This window comes from Bos mutus, chromosome 25 (genome assembly GCF_027580195.1).
Source record: "Bos mutus isolate GX-2022 chromosome 25, NWIPB_WYAK_1.1, whole genome shotgun sequence".
Lineage (NCBI taxonomy): Eukaryota > Metazoa > Chordata > Mammalia > Artiodactyla > Bovidae > Bos > Bos mutus.
The window spans coordinates 16,105,298-16,130,166 of record NC_091641.1 but is presented as its reverse complement, the minus strand read 5'-3'; the positions used below and the strand labels follow the sequence as shown (position 1 = coordinate 16,130,166).

At 51.2% G+C, this 24,869-nt stretch overlaps 2 protein-coding genes across 3 annotated transcripts in view; one reads left to right on the top strand and one right to left on the bottom strand.

The window, feature by feature from the left end:
• Window positions 1–1,033: 1,033 nt before the first annotated feature.
• Window positions 1,034–13,014, bottom strand: CD19 (CD19 molecule). Its single transcript, XM_070362528.1, is given in 16 exon segments — window positions 1,034–1,378; window positions 6,749–6,847; window positions 6,950–7,042; window positions 7,612–7,668; window positions 7,757–7,816; window positions 7,920–7,988; window positions 8,070–8,174; window positions 8,300–8,413; window positions 8,766–8,854; window positions 9,746–9,794; window positions 10,051–10,158; window positions 11,195–11,476; window positions 11,479–11,487; window positions 11,630–11,836; window positions 12,170–12,457; window positions 12,726–13,014. Coding segments are annotated over 15 exon segments (1,704 nt in total). The 5' UTR covers window positions 12,811–13,014; the 3' UTR covers window positions 1,034–1,378; window positions 6,749–6,758.
• A 4,498-nt stretch (window positions 13,015–17,512) lies between these two features.
• RABEP2 (rabaptin, RAB GTPase binding effector protein 2) overlaps window positions 17,513–24,869 on the top strand; it is a 12,847-nt gene continuing 5,490 nt past the window's right edge. For both annotated transcript variants that reach the window (XM_070363212.1, XM_070363211.1), the window contains exons 1-5: window positions 17,513–18,194; window positions 18,696–18,905; window positions 21,094–21,251; window positions 23,874–23,984; window positions 24,072–24,419. In XM_070363212.1, the coding sequence (XP_070219313.1) occupies window positions 18,134–18,194; window positions 18,696–18,905; window positions 21,094–21,251; window positions 23,874–23,984; window positions 24,072–24,419 (888 nt within the window). In that variant the 5' untranslated portion in view covers window positions 17,513–18,133. The remainder of the gene's footprint in view (window positions 18,195–18,695; window positions 18,906–21,093; window positions 21,252–23,873; window positions 23,985–24,071; window positions 24,420–24,869) is intronic.

Below are 24,869 nucleotides of genomic sequence, written 5' to 3'. Positions count from 1 at the left end.
GAGTCTGAGTGAACTCTGGGAGTTGGTGATGGACAGGGAGGCCTGGCGTGCTGTGATTCATGGGGTCGCAAAGAGTCGGCCACGACTGAGCGACTGAACTAATTGTATCTGCTAATCCCAAACTCCTAATTGATCCCAACCCACCCCGCACGCTTTCCCCTTTGGTAACCATGAACTTGTTTTCTTCTGCTGTGAGTCTATTTCTGTTCTGTAAATAAGTTCTGGAGCCATCTTTTTGAAAGCCAAGTGTCAGGGGAAATAGCTCCAGCTCCAACGGGAGACTAACAGCCTAACTTGTAGAAGCTCCTCTGCAATATACAAAACCACCTACCATCTGAAAGATGCTAGAAGCTTGTTTCACCCTTGGATAAAAGCCAATCGCCATGATAAAGGGTGATCTACTACGTATGTCTTAAAGGTGAAGTCAAGTCCCCTTCTTGAGGCCTAGTCATTGGAAACAGGATACAGTTTTGAATATTTATCTTGAAAAGAGGATAATGGGTTATACCTGCTTGGCCTATATGAAAGTGTGAGATTTCTTTCGGCTTTTGCAATCAGTCTCTTAGGGGACTGCCTGTGATGTGCATCACATTCTGTTTAATGCTTATTTAATAATAAAATGGTTTTCTGTCTCTACTACCTCTGTAGAGAGGTTTTCTGGGTTGGAAGAAGGTTTTGTTTTTTCATTATATTTTCCCAACCAACCCAGCAATGACACTGTGTACCCCAGAGGTTACCTACCCTCCACGCACTACAGTTTTCACAACTCCTGTATCAGATGCACCCCAACACACACAGCACAGATACACTCCCTCCTACATGTCACACCTCCCACATTGCCTCCAATTGCATGACACTTGTTGACCTAAATAAAAGTCAGTTATTGTAGAGAATTCCCTGGCAGTCCAGTGGTTAGGACTCCTCGCTTTCACTGCCAAGGGCCGGGGTTCAATCTCTGGTTAGAGATCCCTCAAGGGGAGTGGCACAGTCAAAAAGACAAACAAAACCGAAGTCAGTTATTTTTACCAGCAAGGATAGATTTATTCAGGAAGAGCAGAGAACAAGGAAGTTATAGCAAAAGCCATAGGCAAGGCCAACAAACAGAGAAGGTTATTGTATAGGGAAAAAAGGGAAGACATTGGGAGGGGTTGTTCTGAAGGAATGTCCACTGGAGAAAAGTGAGAGTTCAGGGTAATGATGGCTTCTCACTGTCCGAGTTGCTGGGGTAATGGATTTCTTCTAGGAGATGAAATGTACCTCTTTCCCTCTTGGGACCTATAACTGATGATTCTTTCCAGTCCATGGTTCTTCCATTAGGGTCTTTAACTGACAGTTCTTCCTGTAATTGATGATGAGTGTCTTCAACTGACAACTGTTCCTGCAATTGACGAAAGCATCCCCTTCAACTGCATTTTAGTGAAAGTGAAAGTGAAGTCGCTCAGTCGTGTCCGACTCTTTGCGACACCGTGGACTGTAGCCCACCAGGCTCCTCTGTCCATGGGATTCTCCAAGCAAGTACTGGAGTGGGTTGCCATTTCCTTCTCCAGGGGATCTTCCTGACCCAGGGATCGAACCCGGGTCCCCTGCATTGCAGGCAGACGCTTTACCCTCTGAGCCACCAGGGAAGCATTTTAGTGAGGGTTCCCTTTATTAATTTTCACACCCTGACACCTCACACTATACATGCTATACCATATTTCACTCAGAACGCCCACCCAGCATACAGCCAATACCACCTGTCTCTGACACACATAGGGTTCATGTGGCTTGTGCTTCACACACCCATCCAATACAGCATCTTGACATCCACCCACATCCTATCCCATCCCCCTCTTCTACCACACTGATATCCACTACACATACACCTCAAGTCAGCCAAAGTCAAGACTGAGGTCACACAAGCCCAGCAGGTGGGGCTGTTTCCCAAAGGACAAAGACTGGCTCTGGCAGTGTGGACTCCAAGGACTTCCCAGCCCCAGGAAATCATCTTCTCTTTGCAGCAAAGCTGGAAGAATAGAGACTGCACCAAAAGTCTTTCTGCCACCTTGGTCCCTACCTGAGCATGCTCAGCCTCTGTCGTGTCCGACTCTTTGCAACCCCATGGACTGTAGCCCGCCAGGCTCCTCCGTCCATGGGATTTCCCAGGCAAGGGTACTGGAGCAGGTTGCCATTTTCTCCTCCAGGGGATCTTCCCGACCCAGGGATTGAACCCACGTCTCTTGTGTCTCCTGCATTGGCAGGCGGATTCTTTATCACTGTGCCACCTGGGAAGCCCCTCCCTACCTGAGAGGCTCCTGCAAACTAGGGGTGACTCAGGGCCTGAAATTTCCTTCAAGCCTCTGTCTCCCTAAATCCTGTTCACGAGATATAAGCGGTCCAGTACCTGCCAAAGAAACAGATCATGGGGTGGGAAGTTGGGAAACTTTGGAGTGTGGCCATCTTCTGAGCAGGTGCCTACGCTGGAGGAAGTCCTGACCCAAATGTTCTGGGTGGCCTCTGGCTCTTGGGACACAGAGGCCCTTAATAAATGCCAAATAATTATAAGAGCTAGGACTTCCCTGGTGATCCAGTGGTTAAGACCCCATGCTCCCTATGCAAGGGGCAGGGATTCAATCCCTGGTCAGAGAACTAGACCCCCACATGCCCCAACTAAGATTCTTCATGGTGCAACAAAGATCAAAGATCCCGTGTGCCACAGCTAAGGCTCAGCACAGCCAAATTAGTAAATACATATTTTAAAAATAATAGTAAAAATAGCCAATGTTCGAGTGACTACTATGCCACTGTCACATGCTTCATGTTTCACTTAAGACTCTTTAATGTAGCTATCATTACAATGGTTATTTTACAGACCAAGAAACTGCAGCACAGACAGCTTGAGTCACACAGTCAGAAAAGAGTGGATCTGGGATCAAACCCAGATAGTCTGATTCCAGAGCACTGGGCTGGAGTTGGCACACCTTGGTTCCTCTCTTCCCCCAAGCGTTCCCCAGGTAACCGAGTTCACAAGACTCTTGTTTTTGCCCCCAAATCTCAGGACTTGCCAGAGTCCTTCATTCACTCCTCCTTTTCCACTCATTTCTTCATCTTTGCCATCCTCTGATTGGGTATTGGAGGCACAGAAAAGACCCAGACCTGAATTCACCCTCAAGGAGGAAGGATGTTTTCACCAGGAGTCACAAATTCACATGCTTCAGGCAGAGACAGGAAACCTACATGAATGAAGCCCACTGGGTGAGAGGCAATAGAGAATGGTGGGGACTATGGCAATATGGAAAGTTCATATTAGTTGAAGGATAAGGTAGGGAGAGGGTGAATCTTGAGCTAGATGTGGGAATTTTATTTTATTTTTTGCCACATGGACTGTGTCCAAGATGGAAGCCTGAGGAAATGCTGAAGGTTCATTTCCCAACCCCCACACTCCAAACATACACTATGCAAATATAACAGGAAGCATCACTTTCTTTCTTTTCTTTCTCTTAGTACATACCTGAGCTCAAATGCAGGACAGAATTTTCCCAGTGCTAGAAATCAAGAAGGAAATCAAAGTCACAGCAGTGAAACAGAAGCCCATCAGAATGCTGGGGTCCCTAAGATTGGAGTTTTAATGTCCACCTGGGGACAGAGGTCAAGTCTGCAGTTTCAGGAAGAGCAGCGAGCTGAAACTAAGCCCCCTGCACAAAGCTGGGAGCTGAGAAAAGACTGTCTCTCCTGGGCACAGAAGACAGAGGGGGGAAAAAAAATCCATCCACAAACCTTGGGATACAGCTTGGAAAAAGTCATCAGAATTCCCGGAGCCATTGGAGTATGGGTTTGGATTCAGACCAAACCTCTAGGGTAAAAGCTTGCTCTGAATAAAATGATAAGAAACCTGTGTAGCCTGTAAAACTGTGGCAGAAGCCAAATCAAGCTGGCCCCAGGAGATGTGAGTGGGGCCCAGGGAACTCAGGGGACTCCTGCAGGAGAAACAAAGAATGCTTCCATGGTGACATCGCCATGTACAGATGACAGTAATCACCTCCTCCCTAATCCTACTTTATAACTGGGAACACTGAGGGTCAATGATTTTGAGTAAGTTACTTAAAGTCAGTTAGCAATTAAAGTATTTAATTTCTCTGTGCCTCAGTCTTCTCAGCTTTAAGGCAACAATAACTTTAGTGTAACTTCTTCATAGGATTGTCATAAAGATAAAACAAGATGCTACTTGTAAAGCATTTATTAATATTAGAACTATGCCTGATACATCATCCTATGAGGAAGGCATACTAAAATAGCTAAAATCAAAGTGTCAGTTGCTTAGTAGTGCCCGACACCACTACCCCATGGACTACAGCCTGCCAGGCTCCTCTGTCCATGGAATTCTCCAGGCAATAATACTGGAGTGGGTTGCTATTTCCTACTCCAGGGGATCTTCCCAACTCAGGGATCAAACTCGGGTCTCCTGCACTGCAGGCGGATTCTTCACCGTCTGAGCCACCAGGGAAAAAGTAAGTTCTAAAGTTTCAGAGACAAGAAAGAACCGAGTCTCAACAATAAACATAGGACATTATGAAGAAGCGGAGCATTAATAAAAGGAATTCTAGGACTTCCTTTGTGGTTAAGGTGGTTGAGAATCCCCCTGACAATGCAGGGGACACGGATTCGATCCCTGGTCCAGAAAGATTCCACATGCCACAGAGCAACTAAGCCCATGCACCCTAGAGCTCTGTGCTCTGTGCAACAAGCGAAGCCACTGCGATGAGAAGCCCACACACCGCCATGAAGAGTAGCCCCACTCACCGCTACTAGAGAAAGGCTGCTCACAGCAATGAAGACCCAGTGCAGCAAAAAAAAAAAAAAAAGATGTATGGCTGAGTCCCTTTGCTGTCTACCTGAAACTATTACAACATTGTTAATCAGCTATACTCCAATACAAAAGTTTAATTGAAAAAGAAAAGGAACTCTAGAAATAAAAATGTAGGTATTGAAAAAGTCTAGCAGTCTTACAGAGAGCAGGAGAGGGACTAGGTTTCAGATACCAATTTTCAGAAGAGCACTGGAGCTGGGGCGGCCAGGCAGAAGATCCCAAAACCGTCAATGACCAAGTCCCTCTTTGCCTGAGACAGGAACCCGGGTGTGGTGGAGCTTGCTACATCATAGTTTCAGGGCCTGGAGACTTTTAGCTTTGAAGTCTTTGTGATTTACATCACAGGCAGTTTACCGGGTAATAGGCACAGTGGCTGGAACAGGAGCCAGGTTTCTGGATTCAGCTCTGTGAAGTGCTAGTCATGTGACCTGGCCTCTCTGACTCAGTTTGCCATCTACAAAACTGCACTTAGGAAGGGAGGGTGTCAAGAATGATATAGGTTCTGGAATTAGACTGCCAGAGTTCAAATCCTGACCCCAATCTTTATTAACTAGGCAAGGCTTGTGCATGTAATTTAGTGTCTCTGCCTCAGTTTCCTCATCTATGAAATAAGGTTGTTCATGAAGGTAAAATGAGTTAATATACATAAACATACATACACATGTAATAAATATAAAATACTTTTATACAGTCTTGGCACATAAGAGCTCAATAACCTTGTGAGGTGATTGGAAAGATTAAATGCGTTCACTGATGTCAGACTATAGTAGACACTCAGTAAATAACAGTGATGGGACTTCCCTGTGGCTAAGACTCTGTGCTCCCAAAGCAGGGGACCAGAGTTTGAGCCCTGGTCAGTGAACTAAGATCCTACGTGCCATGGACAACTAAGCCCATGTGCCACAACTAAAGAGAGCCATGTGCCACAACGACTGAACCCTCTAGAGCCCATGCTCTGCAACAGGAGAAGCCTATGCTCCGAAATGAAGAGCCTACACAGCAGGGGGGGAAAATGCCGAAGCTAGAGCCCACATGCCGCATCCAAGGTTGCAGATCCAGATTGCTGCAACTAAGACCCGCCACAGCCAATACCATAAAATAATAAGTGGAAGTGATGACTGCCAATTCCTGGATTGCTTCCTCTTCAGTTGGCGCCCCTCGTACGACTGTTGAATGAACCATGGTTGAATGCCTGAATGGCGGGAATGGCAGGCAAGTAAGGGAGATGAGTGCAAGCCAAGTCACGGGCGTAAAGGCCCGGTGGTCCCCAAGACACAGTTCTTGCTGGATTCCAGAGGACCACAAGCGTTTGCGTCTTCCCTTCCCCTCTCCCACAAGGGCACTATGTCCCAGGATTGGAAGAGCTCACTGAGTTTCGGCTTCCCAGGTGGCTCAGTGATAAAGAATCTGCCTGCCAATGCAGGAGACACAGGAGACATGTGTTCAATCCCTGGGTCGGGAAGATCCCCTGGAGGAGAAAAATGACCATCCACTTCAATATTCTTGCCTGGGAAATCCCATGAATGGAGGAGCCTGGCGGGCTACAGTCCATGGGGTTGCAAAGAGTCAGGCATGACTGAGCGACTGAGCACACAAACATACACAGTTTATTTGGGGAGTGCAAAGGGGGCTGAAGTTTCACTTACACACACACACACACACACACACACACACACACAGAATTATGCAAATCCAAAGGGTGACATAACATTGCTCCAGAGGCTCACGCTGTCTTCTTGGGGTCCCAGATTTCAAAGTCGGGTGAGGACTTCAGGGCCCTGAGGAGGCCCAGGCTATGCAGAAGAAAGGCTGATGGGGAACGGGCCCAGCAGCCAGCACCCCACTTCCATCCCTTTTCATCTCCCTCCTTTCGCATCCTCTGGAGGGCAGTTCCCAGCTCACCTGAAGGGAGTCACCTAGTGCTCCACCCTATTCGAGCCCCTCCTCCCCATGCCGGTTCTGGTCCATCGGGATTATCCATGTTCTCATAAGAGTCTGCATCTGGTCAGAACCAGGAAGGAGTAAGGTGGGAGTAGAGCCTGAAGTCAGCCGGGAGGGAGGAAGTCTCAGAGGACCACAGGAGGTGGCAGGAGATGCACCCACCTTCCTCATGATTGGCACCAGGCTGGGCTCGAACGAAGCGGAGCTGGGGAGCTGCATACAAGATCCCTCTCATATCCTCATAGGATTGGGACCCTGTGTGGGCAGGGCACAGAGAGTTGGAGGCCTAGGAGCCATCCTGGGGACTTGGGGAAGGGAAGTGCAACCTAAGATATGGAGGGGGGTCTTAGGGCCTTGAGCAATATTGTGCTAGGAAGAGTTAGCACCAGGTTCTGGGCCCTTGTTCATTGTAAGGTTTGGTCACATGTGGGTTAGATTACATTCATGGTCAGAGGAAAAAGTCAAGAACAGAATTGGAAGGAGTAAGAGTCAGAGTTGTCAGGAGGTTGTAGAGAGAGCTTGGGTCAAAGCTGAGGTCTGCACTGGGGCTGGGGCGAGCTGGAGGTCAAAGTCCAGGCTGGAACCGCACTGAGACTGGGGCACTGAGACTGGGGCTGCTGTTGATAGTGAGGGATGGGGGTGGATACTGGGAGTCAAGATAGGCCGTGGGGTCAGTGCTGAAGTTAGGGTTAGGAGTCCAGTCTAAGGTTAGGATTGGGCCTGGGTTGGGGGTCAGAGCCAAGGTCAAGGTGGGGCTTGATTTCAGAGCCAAGACCACATCAACCCAATCTGGGCAAGACAGGCAGGTCCCAAGCACTTCTCACCAAGGGAGGCTGCCTCTCTGCTGGGGTCCCAGGCTGATCCATGGGGGCTCAGCAAGTCTGGAGAAGGAAGAGGGAAGTCATTTCTGGCTTTTGGGTCACACACACACCCACCCACCCCACAGGAACGTGACCTCCTCACACACACCTGTTGTCCTGGTGACGGTAGGGGCCAGTTCTTCATCTTCATTCTCGTAAGACTCAGCTCCTGCAGGAAAAAGAGAACTTCAGGGACCACTCCGCCCTGTAGGGGATTCCCAGCCTCGTGGATTCTCCCGAGTCTCCGAGGCCCCACGAGGTCCCCAGATTACCGTTAGAGAAGGAGTCTTCATCCTGAGGATCCAAGCTCCCTTCCTCAGGGTTCTCATAGCCGCTGCCATCTGGTGGGAAAGGAGGAGCATCCACCGACAGCCCACAGCCCACGGCCCCGAGGAGGTGAGGATAGGGGAGGGCAGTCTTACCCTGGGAGAGTTGGTCCTGCCCAAGGTCGGAGTCGTTCTCGTAAAACTCGGAGCCCTCTTCACTGTCCGGCTCCTCGTAGGCCTCCCCTTCCTCTTCTTCTGGGCCTGGGGTTCGGGGATGGAGGTGGGAACCGGGTCACGGGCCCCCTCCTCTAGGCCCCAGTCCACTGTTCCTACCCCAGACCGCTCCGACACCTCTCAAGTGAGTAATCACCACCCCCATCAATCACCAGGTCCTGGCGGGCTCCGGGACCCCGCGGCTCTGGCCTCCTGGACGTCGCTGCGTGGGTTTCCGTAGGACGGCGCGGCGGCTCCGAGGCCCGCAGCCCACCGCAGGGCGCGTCCTGGCGGGTGAGAAGAGATGGAGGCGGTCAGGGGTACGGGCAGAGGATGCTTCCAGGCCCTGCTGGAGGACTCCGCGTCTTGGTACCCAGCCTTGAGCCAGGGCAGAGGCGGGACCTAAATATAGAGGCGAGGTTCTGCTCTCGCAACCAGACAGGGGTCTCGAGTCCTGGGGGCGGGGATATGAGTTCTGAGGGCGGGCCTTAGTCCTGGGGGCGGGTCTCAGATGTGGGTGGTCTCAGCGTCGTGGGGGCGGGCTCTTCACTGAGGGCGATGCTCCGGGCTCGGGAAGACTTGGAGCTCAGGAGATTGGAGGAAAATGGGTGGGATGCCCGCTCTGGGTCAGGTACCTACCCGTGCCAGAGTGGGGCATGGAGAGGGAAAGCATGTTTCCGTACTGGCTGTTGGCCCCGTTTCCCGGGGGAGGCGTCACTTTGAAGAACCTGGGGGAGGAAAAGGGAGTTGCACTTGAGGCCAGGCCTCAAGATTCAGGCTAGGGCTTCCCTGGTGGCTCAATGGTAAAGAATACGCCTGCCAATGCAGGAGACACGGGTTCGATCCCTGATCCTGGCAGATCACACATGCCGCAGAGCGACTGAGCCTGGGCGCCACAACTATGGAGTCTGTGCTCTAGAGCCCCCAAACCGCAACTACTGAGTCCACGCGCTGCAATTACTGAAGCTCTCTCACCCTAGAGCCAGTGCTCCACAACGAGAAGCCACCGCAAGGAGAAGCCCGGGCACCACAACTAGAGTAGCGCCCACTCTCCGCAGCTAGGAAAAAGCCCGCAAAGCAACGAAGACCCAGCACAGCCAAAAATAAATAAATAGAACTATTTTTAAAAGAGATTCAGGTAAACCCTTAGAGGTTAAAATGTGGTCACTTGTTGAAACTTCGCTGGTGGTCCGGTGGCTAAGACGTGCTCCCAGTGCAGTGATTGGGGAACTAGATCCCACATGTTGTAACCAAGAGTATGCATGCCACAACTAAAGATTCCGCATGCAGCAGGGAAATCAAAGATCCTGCATGCCTGAACTAAGACCCAGTGAAGCAAAAAAAAAAAAAAAATTGTAATCACTTGTTATTAGTTAGCACCTCTCTTCTGACATAGTGAAGCGACTTAGCAGCAGCAGCTTCTGACATAGCCTACAGAGGGATCTGTGATCATCCAAGGAGGACTTCACAGAGGAGGTAGCTTTGGTGCTGGGCTTTGAAGGCTGGGCAGCATTTCAACCATAGAGATGGAGAAAAGACAGCATGAGCAGAGGAAACTGAGAGCAAAGCATAAAGTGAAAGTGTAGGAGTGAGAGCCTGGAGGGCACTGGAATAATTACCTTCTATTGGGATCTGTCATTCGCTTTCTTTTCCTCCTCAGGATCAGGGCTGGTGGGAGTTAAGGGGAATGATCAGAAGAAAAACTCGAGAGTGAAGATTTGGGAGATGCTGGGGAGATAACTTGGAGGAGAAGGGAGTTCAAATTTCAAAGGGCTCGGGTAGTTTGGGGAGGGTAGGAAAGGACGGAGGGCGGGATTCTGAGGTCTGTTAGGGAGGTGTGGGAGGAAAAATGGTTGTCAGACTGGCTAGAGTGGGCTCTCTTGAGGAAGGAGGGATAAAGCTTGGGAAGACAAACATGACTCACCTCTTCGAAGATAAAGAAAACCCACCAGGGAAGTCAGGCAGAAGATCAGATAAATTAAAGTCACAACAGGGACTTTCCAGACACCAGTCTCCAGCAGCCAATGCCATACTGGTAGGGGGAAGGAGCTATGAGATGAAGATCCCAGGCTGGCATCTTGCTTTTCAGCCTCAGTTCCTCAAAGCGCCATAAGTCTGAAAGACCCTGGCCAGATATAGATCCTCAACATCCCAAGCTACACGGAGGGCTCTCCTCCCTCCCTCTGAGGACCCGGAACCTCACACAGGGCCTGGAGCGGCATCTATTAAGCAAATTGTTGACGAACTACGACTATCAGCAGATGCTATGTTAGGATTTAGAGGAGCAAGATGATCAGCTTCCTGCTGCAGCTAAGAACAGCTATGGTCAGTGTGAAGGGCAGAGTGGGGTTCACAAGGTTAGATGTGGGATGTGGCCATGTGCTGAGGTTAAGTTAGCAGGGAAAATTCAGGTTGAGTATGAGAGTTGTGGTTGCAGTAGCACAGTAGGATTGAATGAAGGGAGACAGAATGGGCAGAACATTATGACCAATTTAATGGACGGGAAAGAAAAAAGGAAGGATGCCCAGGTTCCTGGCTTGGGCCTGTGGGCAGGTGTCCTTCACTTATGCAGGGCCACCCAGAAGACTATCGAGTTTGATTGTGTAAAGGTTGAGCTTGCAGTGTCCATGGGATATCAAATGGCAATTCCAGGTGTTGGCTGGGTGTGGGGTGTGATGGAGCCTGAAACCATGCCTCTTTAGGCATGGTGGCCTAAAGAGGCATGGGGGTAAAGGAAGTCAAACAGGATGTGGGAGTGTAGACAGACATAAGAAGAGGGCTCAGGGCTTCAACAGTGAGGCGTGAGGGAGGGAGGAAGACTCCCCCAAAGTTTATGGGAAGAAATAACCAGTGGTAGGAGAAGACGGGGAAAAGTGGGTGTCTCGGAAGCAAGGGAGGAAAAGAGTTGGGGTCGGTGTTCAGTGTAGAGGTTGGAGTTTGGGATGATGAGACTGGTACTAGGTCTCAGGTCAAGGGGCCAAGGTTGCCTAGCATCCAGTTCTTCCCTCTCCTCAGCCAGCCCTCCCTGCCCCAGCTACTCAGATGAGCCACAGTTGGGAGAAACTCACCTGACTGGGCAGTGACCTTCAGCTGCATCTGGGTGGTCTTGTTGCCGTGGTTACAACGATAGATGTCAGCATCTTGAGCTGTAGCTTCAGGCAGTAACAGAACCACCTTTCCCCCAAGGGTGCCCATGACCCACATCTCTCTGAGCTGGGCATGTTCGCTGACATATAGGCTCAGCAGTTTGACCTCAGGCTTCATGGGATACTTGTGGATCCAGGAGACGGAGCCTCTGACCAGGGAGGTATGGGAGGCCCCACAGGACAGCAAGAGCGTGGAGCCGGGGCCACAGTGAGATCTGGGGCAGGGAGATCCATGGCTAGGAAGGCGTAATCCTTGGGGTGGGGGCTCCTCCTCCCCTGTAGATCATCCAGTTCCCAGTCACCTTCCCCGCTCTTCCTGGCACCACCCCCCCCCCCCCGCCCCCGCCATCACCTTACCACGGTTGTCGCTCTGGTTCAATGTGCTGTTAGGTGGAGCACAGGGCAGGTCTGCGTGTGAGATCTCCTTAAAGTGGTCCGTGCCCCACACATTCAGCTGGGACTTTGTGGGGTGACCAGAAGAGGACCTGGGGCCCTTCGAGGTTTTGTTCCTCAGGTCACAGCTTGGGTCATTGAGGTCTGAAGCATTCCACCGGAACAGTTTCCCTGGGAAGATACCCAGAACCAGAATACAGAGACCAGAATACAGAGACATCCAGGAGAGGAAGAGAGATACAGAGACCCAGAAAGGCAGATGCAAAGACCCAGAGAGAGACAGAGAAAGAGCGACTCAGAGAAAAGAGTGAAAGACACAGAGCCACACGGCGCTGACGTCATAAAGCCGCAGGGGGTTTAGAAGCCACCTAAAACTAGCTCCCAGCGTGTCTCTTGGCCCCTCCGGCCCCTCCCTCCGGATTCATTTCAGCTGCTGGACCTCCTCCATCTCTGGTGGGCCTCCCTCTTCTCACTCAGCCCTCCCTGCCCCAGCCCGGACCTCACCGCTGCCCTGCACGCTGACTGTCCAGCCGGGCTGCCAGCCCTGCTCAGAAGACAGGCCTGGCTGGCACAGGTAGAAGCCCCCCATATGTTTGGAGACATTGAAGAGGAACAGCAGGGTTCCCTGGGGCTCCTTCAGGGTGCCCAGAGGCCCCACATGGATGCCCAGGCCTGGTAACCCTAGGCTCAAATTTAAGAAGGGTGTTGTTTGGGAGCCCCGAAACCAGGCCAGTTGTTCAGGGGGACCAGCCGAGGAACCTTCGAGGCATGGCAGCACAGCATCGCCTCCCTCTGTGGAGAGAGAGAGAGGGACAGGGTGGGGTGGCAGGGTGGAAGCGGGGAGAAAGGAACCCCCAGCCCCCTTCACTCCTCACACTGGGTGAGGAACCCCCAGTCCCTACAGCAGGGAGTGGATGAGTCCTCAGAGTCCTTCCAATCCTCCCCTGGATTTTACAGATAACAAAATGGAGGCTCAGAGAGGGTAAGTGACTCAGCCAAGGGCACCCAGCCGGAACCCAGATTTCCAGCCCTTCCATCCACCTCTGCCCTCCGGACATACCTTTAGCCTCCACTAGGCGTGGATCCTCGGGCCTGACTCCTACAGGGGTAAGGAAGAGGAGGAGAAAGAGGAGAGGAGGTGGCATGGTGGCCAGACTCCCCGGGGCGCCCAGCTTCGCCGCGCGGGGGATGCTGGGGCAGGCGGGGACCCGGTGGGCACTGAACCATGGGCGTCTGTGGGGGCGGGCGGACAGTCCCCCCGGAGAGGAAGGGGTGGTCACGCCTCAGGCCCAGTCTCCATGCACCCCTCCAGAACCACAAAACTCGCCTCCTCCCTGCTTCCCCGTTTTATTTTCATCTCAGCACTTACCACCATGTGAATGACCTTGTCTGTGTGTTTCCTTATTTGATCGCTTTCTGTTCCCCACCCCTCTAGAATGTAAGCCTCTTGTGGCAGAGATTGTCTGGTTCAGACTGTACACACGGTGCCCCAGAACAGGGCTTGGCACGCTGTAGTTGCCCAAGGAATATTTGTTGAATGAGTGGGTTCAGACTCCTTCCTTCTCCCCCTCCTCCCTCCTTCAACCTCAGGCTCTGAATTCATTTCCTTTCACACACACACACAACCCCGTTCATTCATTCAACCGACATCTCTTGGGTCTTCTTCCACCTCCATACAATCAGCCCATCACACATAAGGTGGGATCCGGCAGACCTGAGTTTGAATCCTCTGCCTCTGCCGCTTGGCTAAATGTCTTCATCTTTCTGAGCCTGAGCGTCATTCTTTTTATCAACTGGGGATAATAATAGTACTATCCAAATATTGTTTGTGGAGATTAAACCAGATGATATACATACAGCATTTGTAGCCCAGTAGAGCACATAGCAAGCCCTCTTTGTCTGTGAGAGACGGGGTCCATTAAGAGCTAAGGGTTCAAGTCATTTTGCCATTGGGGCTCCTTTGCAGTGGTCCTGAGAAATGACTAATGGTTAATGCCCCTTTGTCTCCGGATGTCCCCCCATGAAGCCCCTGCTTCAGTTATGGGAGGAACCCATTCAGAAATGGGACGACTGAGGCCCCCCAAAGGGCAGGGTGTGTCTAAGAGCACACATTCCGCTGGTGGTATAATTAGACATCAGAACGCAGGAGTCCTGACTCTTAAATCTTTTCTCTGCCCCACACAACCCACCCCCACCACGTCTCCTCCCACCCTGCTTTCCCTCTCTCTCTCACCTCGCCCCACCCCTGCATGTGAAGCTCTGTGTCTGTCACTGCTGCAGTCACGCAGGGAAAAGGGCCAGACCCAGGAGACTGGCTCTCTCAGTTGCTGGTTCCCAGGCCCGTCTCACTGGGCTGTGGCTTCCTGTTTGCCTGAGTCGAACCTCAGGGGACCCTCCAGCCGCCAGGGCCCCCACTTCCCTTTGATCGGGTTGGGGTGGTTACAGGGGAAAGATTGGGGCATTGGGAGAATGGAAGGGGCGAGGAAGCAGGAGCCCATGTGCCTTTCATTCAACAGAATCTCTCTAATCCCTTCACTGGCTACTCAGCTGCCTCACACGTCGAGTCTTCTTGCTAAAGCATGTCAGCCCCTTGCTTAGAACATTCCAACGACGGTCATCTGCCTAAAGTCAACATTCCAAACCAGGGCCTCCAAAGGTCTGAGTGAGGCTACCCGTGACTACATTTGCTGTCTCAACCCTCTGACAGTCTGCCCCACTTAGGGCCTCTGCACTTGCTGCTCTTCTTCCTGGAACGACACTCGGCTCTGCGCTCCACTGGCTCCTTTCCATCACTCAAGTCTGTTCAAACGTTACTTCCTCCCAGAGACCTTCCCTGACACCCCAGGTACTTTTTTTTTTTTAATTATTTATTTGGCTGAGGTGGGTCTTAAATGCTGCTTATGGGATCTTTTGTTTCTGCATGCCAACTCTTAGTTGCAGCATGTGGAATCTATTAAGTTTCCTGTCCAGGGATCGAACCCAAGGCCCCTGCATTGGGAGCATGGAGTCTTAGCCACTGGACCACCAGGGAAGTCCCACCCCCGGGACTTTTAATTTCACACCTCTGTTTTATTTCCTTCCCAGCATTTGCCCCAGTCCCAAAGTCTGCTTGTTTATTTTTCAAATCTTCTCATTGGCCTCCTACCCTAGATTATTCACTCTGCTACAACAATGGTCTTTGCTTCACTGACATCCAGAAGGTGGTCATTAAGTGTTGGTTGTATAAAGGAAGGACGTTAGTTATGGTCACCAAAGGGGAAAGGGAGGGGGGTTATACACTAGTAGTATGGGATTAACAGGTACAGACTGCTATACAAAAAATAGATAAGAAACAAGGATTTACTGTATAACTCAGGAAACTCCATTCAAAATCTTGTAATAACCTATATTGGAAAATAATCTGATAAAATACATGTATATAATTGAATCACTTTGCCATACACCTGAAACTAACACAATATTGTAAATCAATTATAAAAAATTTAAAAGTAAAAAGGAAAGGAAGTTGGGAAGAGTGACAGAATACTTTTCTCTTTCCCCCATGTACAAAGTCACCAGTTAGTCCATTTCTGATCCTTAATAATTCTAGTGTCAATTTCCCCTATTTTGGACTCTTCTCAACCAGAATAATTTCAACAGCTTCGTTTATTTATTTGGCTGCATCGGGTCTTAATTGTAGCACATGGGATCTAGTCCCCTGACCAGGACTTGAATCCCAGCTCCCTGCATTGGGAACTTGGAGTCTTAGCCATTGGACCACCAGGAAAGTCCCTCAACAGCATCTCCTTGGGGCTCTCTGTCCTCTACCTTCTAATTCCCATCCACATGGCTCACAGAGAGATTTTCCTTGGGATCAGCCATGTGCTTCCCCTGCTCAACAGCCTTCAGTGACTCCCAGGGTGTCAGGTTAAAATCCAAACCTGATAGTTGACTTACTTACAGGCATCATTTCATGCCCTCATTTCATGCCTTTCCCAAGAAACCCTGCCGCATATACAGGGAGTCTGGACTTTATTCTGAGGGCAAGAGGCTCCTGGGGATTTGTAAGCTAGGAGTTGACCTGGTCAGATTTATATTTTCTAAAACTCTTCTTGCCTCAGTGGCAGAGGAGGGGATTGGAGGGAGTCCAGAGAGATCAGAAAGGGAAGCGTTCATTCATTCATTCACAAAATATTGACTACTTTAACAGTCAGTGTCACGGTTTATTTATTATTACTATTTTGGCCGTGCTGCCTTTCTCTAGTTATGGATCTCGGACTTCTCATTGCGGTCGCTTCTCTTATTTCGGAGTATGGACCCTAGGGCGAGCAGGCTTCAGTAGTTGCACCACCTGGGCTTCAGCAATTGTGGCACACAGGCTTAGCTGTGCCACAGCATGTGGAATCTTCCCAGACTAGGGATGGAATCCATGTCCCCTGAAAGGCAAGGTGGCTTCTTAACCACTAGAGCACCAGGGAAGTCCTGTTTACTACTGTTTATTTACCGGACACTGTGCTAGGTGCTGGGAAAATAACAGGGGACAAGAAAGACAAGATTCCTAATCTCATGGAGCTCTGATTCAAGTCCTGGGGCCACAGAAGGCTAAAGGGTGCCAGGTAATAAAGTGAACCAATAGACAATTGGTTTGTTTATTATTAACCAATAAACAAATGGGGAGACGTCTCTAACGTGATCTAATGGTGGACAGGTTATTGAGCTGGTGACTTAAGACAGCGTGATCAGGGAAGGCGTCACTGAAGAGGTGACTTTTTAAAAAATTATTTATTTTTCCTTTTGATTGTATCGAGTCTTCGTTGCCATGTGCAGGCTTTCTCTAGTTGTGAAGAGTGAGGGCTACTCTCTAGTTGCAGTGTGTGGGCTTCTCATTAAGGTGGCTTCTGTTGTGGAGCACAGGCTCTAGGCAGTTGGGCTTCAGCAGCTGCAGCATCTGGGCTCAGTAGTTGTGGCTCATGGGCGTAGTTGCTCTGCTCTGTGGTATCCTCCAGGACCAGGAATCAAACCTGTGTCCCCTGCCATTGGCAGACGGACTCTTATCCACTGCACCACCGAGGAGGTCCAAGGAGGTGACTTCTGAGCCAAGACCTGGGGTGGAGAAAGCTTGGTGTGTTCAAGTAAGGTCATGTTTAGTCTCTAAAAAAAACTGTCATACCCTTCCACAAAGCGGCTATACCATTTTACATTCCCATCAGGAGTACTTGAGAAACTGTTTCTCCATCTATTCACCAGCATTTGGTATTATTACTCTTTTTAAATTTTAGCCATCCTGGTAGGTGTGCCAATAGGAAATTTGAACTTCTCTAATGGCTAATGAGGTTGAGTACCCTTTTTCATGGTCAATTTGCCACCTACATCATTGAAACTCGTGTCCTTTGCCCATTTTCAAATTGGATTGAACCAGATTTTAAGCAGGGATGAGACATGATCTGTTTTACAAAGATCACTCTAACTGCTTTGAGAATTAATTAACGGGCCCAAACGGTGACACAGGCGGAGCAGGAGGCAGTGTGGAAGTTCAGGAGACAGATGATGGGGACTGGGGCTGGGTGTCAGCGCTGAAGATGCAGAAATAGGGACCCTTTCTGGAACATTCAGTCCTTTGGAGGTAGAGCTTGCAAGATTTGCAGGCTCCTGGAATGTTACTTTACAGAAGGAGAAGCGGGTTTGGGAGAAGGGGAATCACGACTCTAGACTTAAGTCTGAGTTACCTGTCACTGACTAGGGGAGATCTCAGGTCGGCTGTTGGAGGGAGAGGTCACAGATAATGAGGGCTTGACCTAGGGCAGTGGCCGACAGAGGAAAGGAGGGATTTGAGCGGCACTGGGAGGGGAAGATTAGCAGGAAGCGGTGACTGGCTGAATATCAAACTGGGGTTGGGACATGGAAGTTTCAGACTTCCACGACTGACGACGCGGGGGCCCAGGCGCCCAGAAAAGTGAAGTCGACCCAGCAGCCCTGCTCCGAGGGACGCTCCACGAAAGCGGAGGTGCAGGGAGGCTCAACTACAATTCGTTGTAACCTGAGCCAAGCTCCGGCGGAAGGGCGGCCAGGGACCGATCAAAGGGGTCAGCTCCGGGGACTGGGCGAGACCGCGAGAGCTTTGTCCTCCTTAGGCTGAAGCCGGCGGGCGTCCCGGAGGACGTGTAATTTGAGCAGAGCTTCCAAGGTCACGCGGAGACGCGCGAGGCCTTTGATGAAAGAGCTACTTTGGGATTTGAAGGGTAGGCGTCCTTGTCCAACAGTGGAACTCAAGAAAGAAGGCGGGAGCGGCGGGACCCCGGGCCGCGGCCGGGCGTCCACTCGGCAATCTTCGGCTGAGGCTCGGCCACCGCCCCCACTAACTCCGGCCTCAGCCTCGAGCTCAGGGCCGATCCGGAAACAGCCGAGCGGATCCGGAAACAACCGAGAAGACCCGGAAGCGGTGAGCGCCGTCACCAGGGAGTGCGGGAACCCGCCGTTTGCGCGGAGGCAATGGCGGCAGCTGCGCCGGCGGCCGCGGGCGAGGATGGCCGGCGGCGGCTGCCAGGGGCCGGTACGTGAGGGCTCGTCCGTGCACGCGAGGGGCGGTGAAGCCGGAGGCGGGGCCGAGTTCGGCGTCGCTGGATGGGGGGGGGGAGTGGGGGGAGCCTGGAGAAAGGGGCGGGACCACGCCGCCGGGAAAAAAGGTGGAGGGGGCGTGGTCTAGGATGCAAGGTGGAGGGCCAGTGGCAGGTTAGAGGTGGGGCCCAGTGTGGGAGGGGCGGGGCGGGGCCAGGTGGGCAAGGGGCGGGGCCACTGGAAGGGAGGGGGCGTGTCAGAGAAAAGAGGGGATTGGGTGAACCGAGGGAGGAAGAGGCGGGGCTCTAGACAACACGAGGCAGAGCTAGGTGAGAAGGAGGCGGGGAAGGGGCGGGGCCAGGTGAGCAGGGCGGGGTTAGGTAAAGGTGCAGGGACCTTGGCTGTAGTACTAAGTTGCAGCACTTGAGGATTTGATACCTTGGGAATATTGGGAATCAGAGTGATGAGAAAAGAGGCTGATCCCTGTGCTCCACAGCGCTGGACATCCAGCCCCAGGAGGGGGCAAAAGTTGAGGCTGAGTCCGGGGAGCTCGAGCGGCTTCGGGCTGAGCTAGCAGGCGCCCTGGCAGAAATGGAAACCATGAAGGCTGTGGCCGAGGTGAGCGAGAGCACGAAGGCCGAGGCTGTGGCGGCGGTGCAGCGGCAATGCCAAGAGGAGGTGGCCTCGCTGCAAGCCATCCTGAAAGGTGAGGCAGGTGGTCCTCCCAGCCTCCCTCGGCCCCATAACGGGGAGTGCATGACAAGAAAGGGGTCATGACCTACACCCATGGGGTAGTTTGGCAGGACTGCCTAGCACAGGCAGGCTCGGGACTCCGAGGAAGAAGCAGAAGAAGCGTGCTTTTTTAATTTGCATAGAACCCCAGCCTGGGCTCCAGCAGCACCTCTGTCAGTTCCAGCTAAGTTTAGCTCAGAAGGCTACCTCTTCCCTGGCCTCATGTCATTTCTGGTCCCTCACTAATGACTGATCAACCCTGAAAGTGAGCAGTTTCTCAGTTCCCCGAGAACTCGTTTGAGTCTTTGGCCTTCAGACTCAGCCCTGGGCCTCATCTCTGTAAATCTCATTATCTGATTTCCTTGCTTCCCCAAGCAGCCCTACATCCTCTGCTTCCATGGCCACTGCTATAGTAAAGCTCTCTGTCTGCTCCTGCATATTGTTGCCTCAGCCTTCTTAAAAGTGTCCCTCCATAGTCTGGCCTTGACCTTGGCTTCCAGATTAAACTTCTTCAATTCCCATCCCACCATGCCATTTCCCTTTCTAATGACCACTCCTGGCTCCAGACTTCTCTGGGCCCATATTTCTTACATTTTAGGCATCCGTGTCCCATCTGTGCAACGTGGTTGTCTCCTTGTATGACTTACCTTGTAATCTACTTGATGTTTGTTCTTCAAATAGATCCACTTTTTAAAAACTTACACACATCTATTTTAAAGGGAACTTCCTATCTGTCTAAGAAACTGTGTCTTAAATAATAATGATAACCAACATTTATTGAGTGCCAGGCTTCACTGGTGGCTCAGATGGTCGAGAGTCTGCCTGCAATACAGGAGACCTGGGTTTGATTCCTGGGTTGGAAAGATCCCCTGCAGGATGGGATAGCAGTCCACTCCAGTATTCTTGCCTGGAAAATTCCATGGACAGAGAAGCCTGATGGGGTAGAGTCTGTGGGTTCCCATAGTCGGCCACAACGGAGCGACTGACACTTTCACTGAACTAAATACTTGATGAATATTTAATCTTCATCAGCTATGGGGTCACACAGAGTCGGACACAACTGAAGTGACTTAGCAGCAGCAGTAGCAGCAGCAGCAGCAGCAGCAGCAGGAACTGTTATCCATCTCCGTTTTACAGAGGAAGCTCTGAGGCTCAGAGAGGTTAGATAACTTGCCTAAGATTATATAGCTGGAAAGGAGAAGATTTGAACCCTGGCAGCCTGACAACAGAACCTTTACTTCTGATGTTAGTACGTGTTAAAATAAGTAACTATGCAAATGAAAAATGACCATGTTCCACTCAACATCACCTTTAACTCCCACTGACCTGTTAAGATGAATTCTAAATCCCAGCATGACATTCTGCATCTTCACTGCTGTTCTTCCAGTGTCCACTATGCCCCAGCCACACCATCCACTTTCCCACCCGTGAGCCTTTGCGCCTGTTACTTAATTAATGTGTCCTTTCTGTCCTTCACCGCTTGCTGGTGTCTCTCCTGGCCAGGCAGGCAGAGCGAGGGTCTCCTTCTTCTGGGACCCCCAAGCCCAGGAGTGGTCCTCTCACAAGCTCTTCTCAGACTGCTTTGTAACTTTCCACGGCTGTCTTTCTCATTGGACTGTGGGCTCCTGGTGTCAGGGTTTGTGTTTGATTAATTTCTCTATTTCCAGAGCCCAGTTCAGAGTCTGGTCCAGAATGAATATTTATCACTATTATTAGATATTGCTTATTATTCTTATGTATTAGTAGCAACAGATAGCCTATCTTTAGCATTTATTATGTACCAGGAAGAGGGTTAAAGCCCTTCCCGATATCATGTCATTTGATTCTATAACAAGCCAGCAGGGTTATCATTAGCTGAGGACATTATGCAGAGAGGCAAACTGCCCAGGACCTTGCTGTGCTGTGCTCAGTTGCTCAGTCATATCCAACTCTTTGCGACCCCATGCACTGTAGCCCGCCAGGCTCCTCTGTCCATGGGGATTTTTCAGGCACGAATACTGGAGTAGGTTGCCATCTTCTCAGTCCAACTGCAAAGCCTCCTGTCATCACCACTCTGGTAAATTGCCTTGCAGAGAGCAGCAGTGATGGAAAGCTCCCTGTTCGCCCCCAGGTAGGGCTGACGTACTGACCCTCCCTCTCCTCTGCCCTTCCTGCCCTGCCAGACTCCATCAGCAGCTATGAAGCCCAGATCACGTCTCTGAAGCAGGAGCGGCAGCAGCAGCAGCAGGACTGTGAGGAGAAGGAGCGGGAGCTGGGGCGCCTGAAGCAGCTGCTGTCTCGGGCTCACCCCCTGGATTCCTTGGAGAAGCAGATGGAAAAGGTTGGGGTTGGGATAGTCTACTTGCCCCCTCCCCGGGGACTTGAGAAGATGTTGAGGCAGCCAAAGGTGACCTTGGGGCACAGGGTTTGTTGATGTCCCACTGCCATGTCACTGGGAGCAGGGCACTCAGCAATAATTCTAGGTGCTAACCCTGTACTCAGCATGGGAAAATTGGGACTTCTCTGGTTGTCCAGTGGTTAAGACTCCTTGCTTTCACTGCAGGGGCCACAGACTCATTCCCTGCTCGGGGAACTAAGATCCAGCATGCTGTGTGGCATGACTCAGAAAAGTTAAGTCATGTGTGGGGGGCGGCTAACATTTAAGGATACCTCTTACGCACTAGGTACTGTGGACAGACTCAGTGTCCCCAGTCTTTCCCGTGAAAGACAGGTCCATTAGATCCATTTAACAGATGAGTAAGGTGAGGCTCAAAGACGTTTAGTCATTCTTGCCAGGTTATGCGCATAAAAAGGAGCAGATCTGGGACTTTCCTGGTGGTCCAGAGGTTAAGAATGCTCCTCCTGCCAATGCAGGGGACACGGGTTTGATCCCTGGTCCCGGAAGATTCCGTATGCTGCGGAGTAACTAAGCCCGTGTGCTACAGTTACTGAAACCCAAGAGCCCTAGAGCCCTTGCTCCACAACGAGAGAACCCACCACAATGAGAAGCCCACGCACCATAACTAGAGGGTAGCCCCTCCTCGCTGCAACTGGAGAAAGCCCATATGCAGCAAGGAGGACCCAGCACAGTCAAAAAAACAAAGGAGCAGATCTGGGACTTTAAAATCTAGGCAGGCTAGTTCTAAAGCTTTATTCTTAATCTCTATGGCATACCATCACTTTTATTCCTGCTGTCATAAACAATCATAGGAAACACAGATTACCAAACTCTTCACCTTTCAGGGCAAGTTCACATTTTCCCTCATTTGAACCTCACAGCTGCCCTGTGAGGTAGGTACTTACCTCACATTATGCATGAAGAATGTGAGGCTCACCTTATATGTGAGGCTCAGGGAGATGGAGTAAATCTCCTGGTGAGAAGGACAAAGATCTAAACAGGAGCCCAAGAAAGGAAGGCTTCCAACCCACCATTTGCCTGCAGAGGCTGCCACTATACTCGGATTCCGAGTGTTCCTCAGGGAGTGGTTGCGCAGGGTGGTGAAAGAGAAGGCTCTGCTAAATTAAATCTGCCAGGTACGGTGGAAAGAAGCACAGGCCCAGAGTCAGGAAGTTCCGATCCTGGCCCTGCATCCAGCCGTCATTCATCCACTGTGTGGGCATCTGCAGAGCATGTACTTCAGGCCTCCAGATGGGATCGGAGGTGTTTTGTGTGGGCCACACAGGCTTACCCTACCTGCTGGCAGTGTTCACATAAGAGATTTGGAGGTTTGCACTGAGCTTGTCTGAGATGGGTTTTTGAATTACTCAAGAGGCAGAAATTGTATGAATTGGAAGAGGATAGATGACTGGCCAGTTTCTGCCTTGGACAACTGGGTGGATAGCAGGGTCATTGTTGACCTGGTGCTAACGAGAGGAGAAATGGCAGTGTGAGGTGGTTTAGATTGGCTGTACAAGGACAGAAGAGCCTGTCCAACACCCAAGTTGAGGTGTCCAGAGGCTGTTGACTGTACAAGTTCAACAGAATCCCAAACCTGAAAAGAGAGCAAAAGAAGCAGCCAGCAATATGGCGGTGACAGGAGTGTGGGGAGACATAACAGGTAGGACAAAGTTTGAAAACCCAAATCAACAGTGGCTTAAACGAGGTAGAAATTTATTTTTCTTGGGCTTTCCTGATAGCTCAGTTGGTAAAGAATCCACCTGCAATGCAGAGACCCTGGTTCGATTCCTATGTCTGGAAGATCTGCTGGAGAAGGGATAGGCTACCCACTCCAGTATTCTCGCCTGGAGAATTCCATGAACTATATAGTCCATGGGGTCACAAAGAGTCAGACACGACTTTCACTTTTCACTTTTATTTTTATTAGAGTTCAGAAGTAGACATTCTAGGACTGATGTAGCAGCTCAACAAGTCATTAGGAACTCAGGCTCCTCCTATGTTGCTGTTATGCCATAGGTAGCGTACTGCCTCATGATCCAGCATGACTGCTTGAGCGCCAGCCATCACGTCTGCATTGTAGCCAGCCAGAAGGAGGAGGAAGAAGAGTAAATACAGCCTTTCCCCCTGAGGGGTTGACCTGGAAGTTATACCCAGCACATCTGCCTACATCTCATTAGCTGAAACTTAGTCATATGACCATGCTTAGTTACAGGGAAGCTGAGAAATGTAGATGGTATTCTAGGATTCAGGTCACGAGCCCAGCTAAAAATGTGAGGCTCTATGATTTAAAAAGGGGACACATGATATTGGGGGAGAAAAGTATGTCACTCTACAAGTGGGCAACAGGAAGGTGGTTGTGACTTTAGCCACCTACCATGTGACCTGGGGTAAGCCTTGTAACTGCTCCGAGCATCTGTGTTTCTGTCTCTAAAATGGGGGTGATAGCACGTGCCTGGGAGGATTAGAAGAGCTGATGTGCTTGGAGGGAAAGCTCTGGACAGGCCTGAGGCTCCTGCAGTCGGGAGGACTGCCTGTCACTGCCCAACGCCCCTTCCCCTTCCCCAGGCCCATGAGGACTCGGAGAAGCTGCGGGAGATCGTGCTGCCCATGGAGCAGGAGATCGAGGAGCTGAAGGCGAAACTGCTGAGGGCGGAGGAGCTCATCCAAGAGATCCAGGTGAGGGGGTGGCCAGGGGGCGCTGAGGGAGGCAGGGGCGCTGCAGGACCCCAGCCCCTCAGCCTCTTCCCTGCCCCATCTCCCTAGAGACGGCCCCGGCATCCCCCTTCCCTGCACGGCTCCACGGAGTTGCTCCTGTCCCGGGACCCATCTCCCCCGCTGGAGCCTCTTGAGGAGCTGAGTGAGGACGGGGGCCCAGCGGCTGAGGCCTTCGCCCACAACTGTGACGACAGCGCCTCCATCTCCTCCTTCTCCCTTGGTGGGGGGGCCAGCGGCAGCGCCTCCCTGCCCCGCAGCCGCCAGGGCTTGAGCCCCGAGCAGGAGGAGACAGCCTCTCTGGTGTCCACGGGCACCCTGGTCCCCGAAGGCATCTACCTGCCCCCTCCTGGTTACCAGCTGGTCCCAGACAACCAGTGGGAGCAGCTGCAGTTGGAGGTGAGTGGAGAGGGCAGGGCGGGCTGCCAACACACATGCATCTATCCATCCATCTCTCCCTTCAAGTCCTGACTGAGCTAGAGCCGGGCATCCTGCAGTGAAGAAGAAAACTACTCTCTTGGAGCTTCCTCTAGTGAGGGAGCCAGGCCCAGACAGACACACGGGCCCATGAGGAAGACAGCGTCACAGGGTGAGACTCCCACCACAGAACTCAACAGGGCTGTGGAGGGACTTCCATGATTGTCCAGTGATGAAGATACCGCCTTCCAATGCAGGGGGCCACAGGTTCGATCCCTGGTCAGGGAGCTAAGATTCCATATGCCTTGCAGCTAAAAACCCAGAACATGGAAACAGCAGAAGTAACATTATACAAATTCAATAAAGACTTTAAAAATGATCAACATACAAAAAAAAAAATCTTAAAAAAAAATTAGGATTATGAGGTAGAGA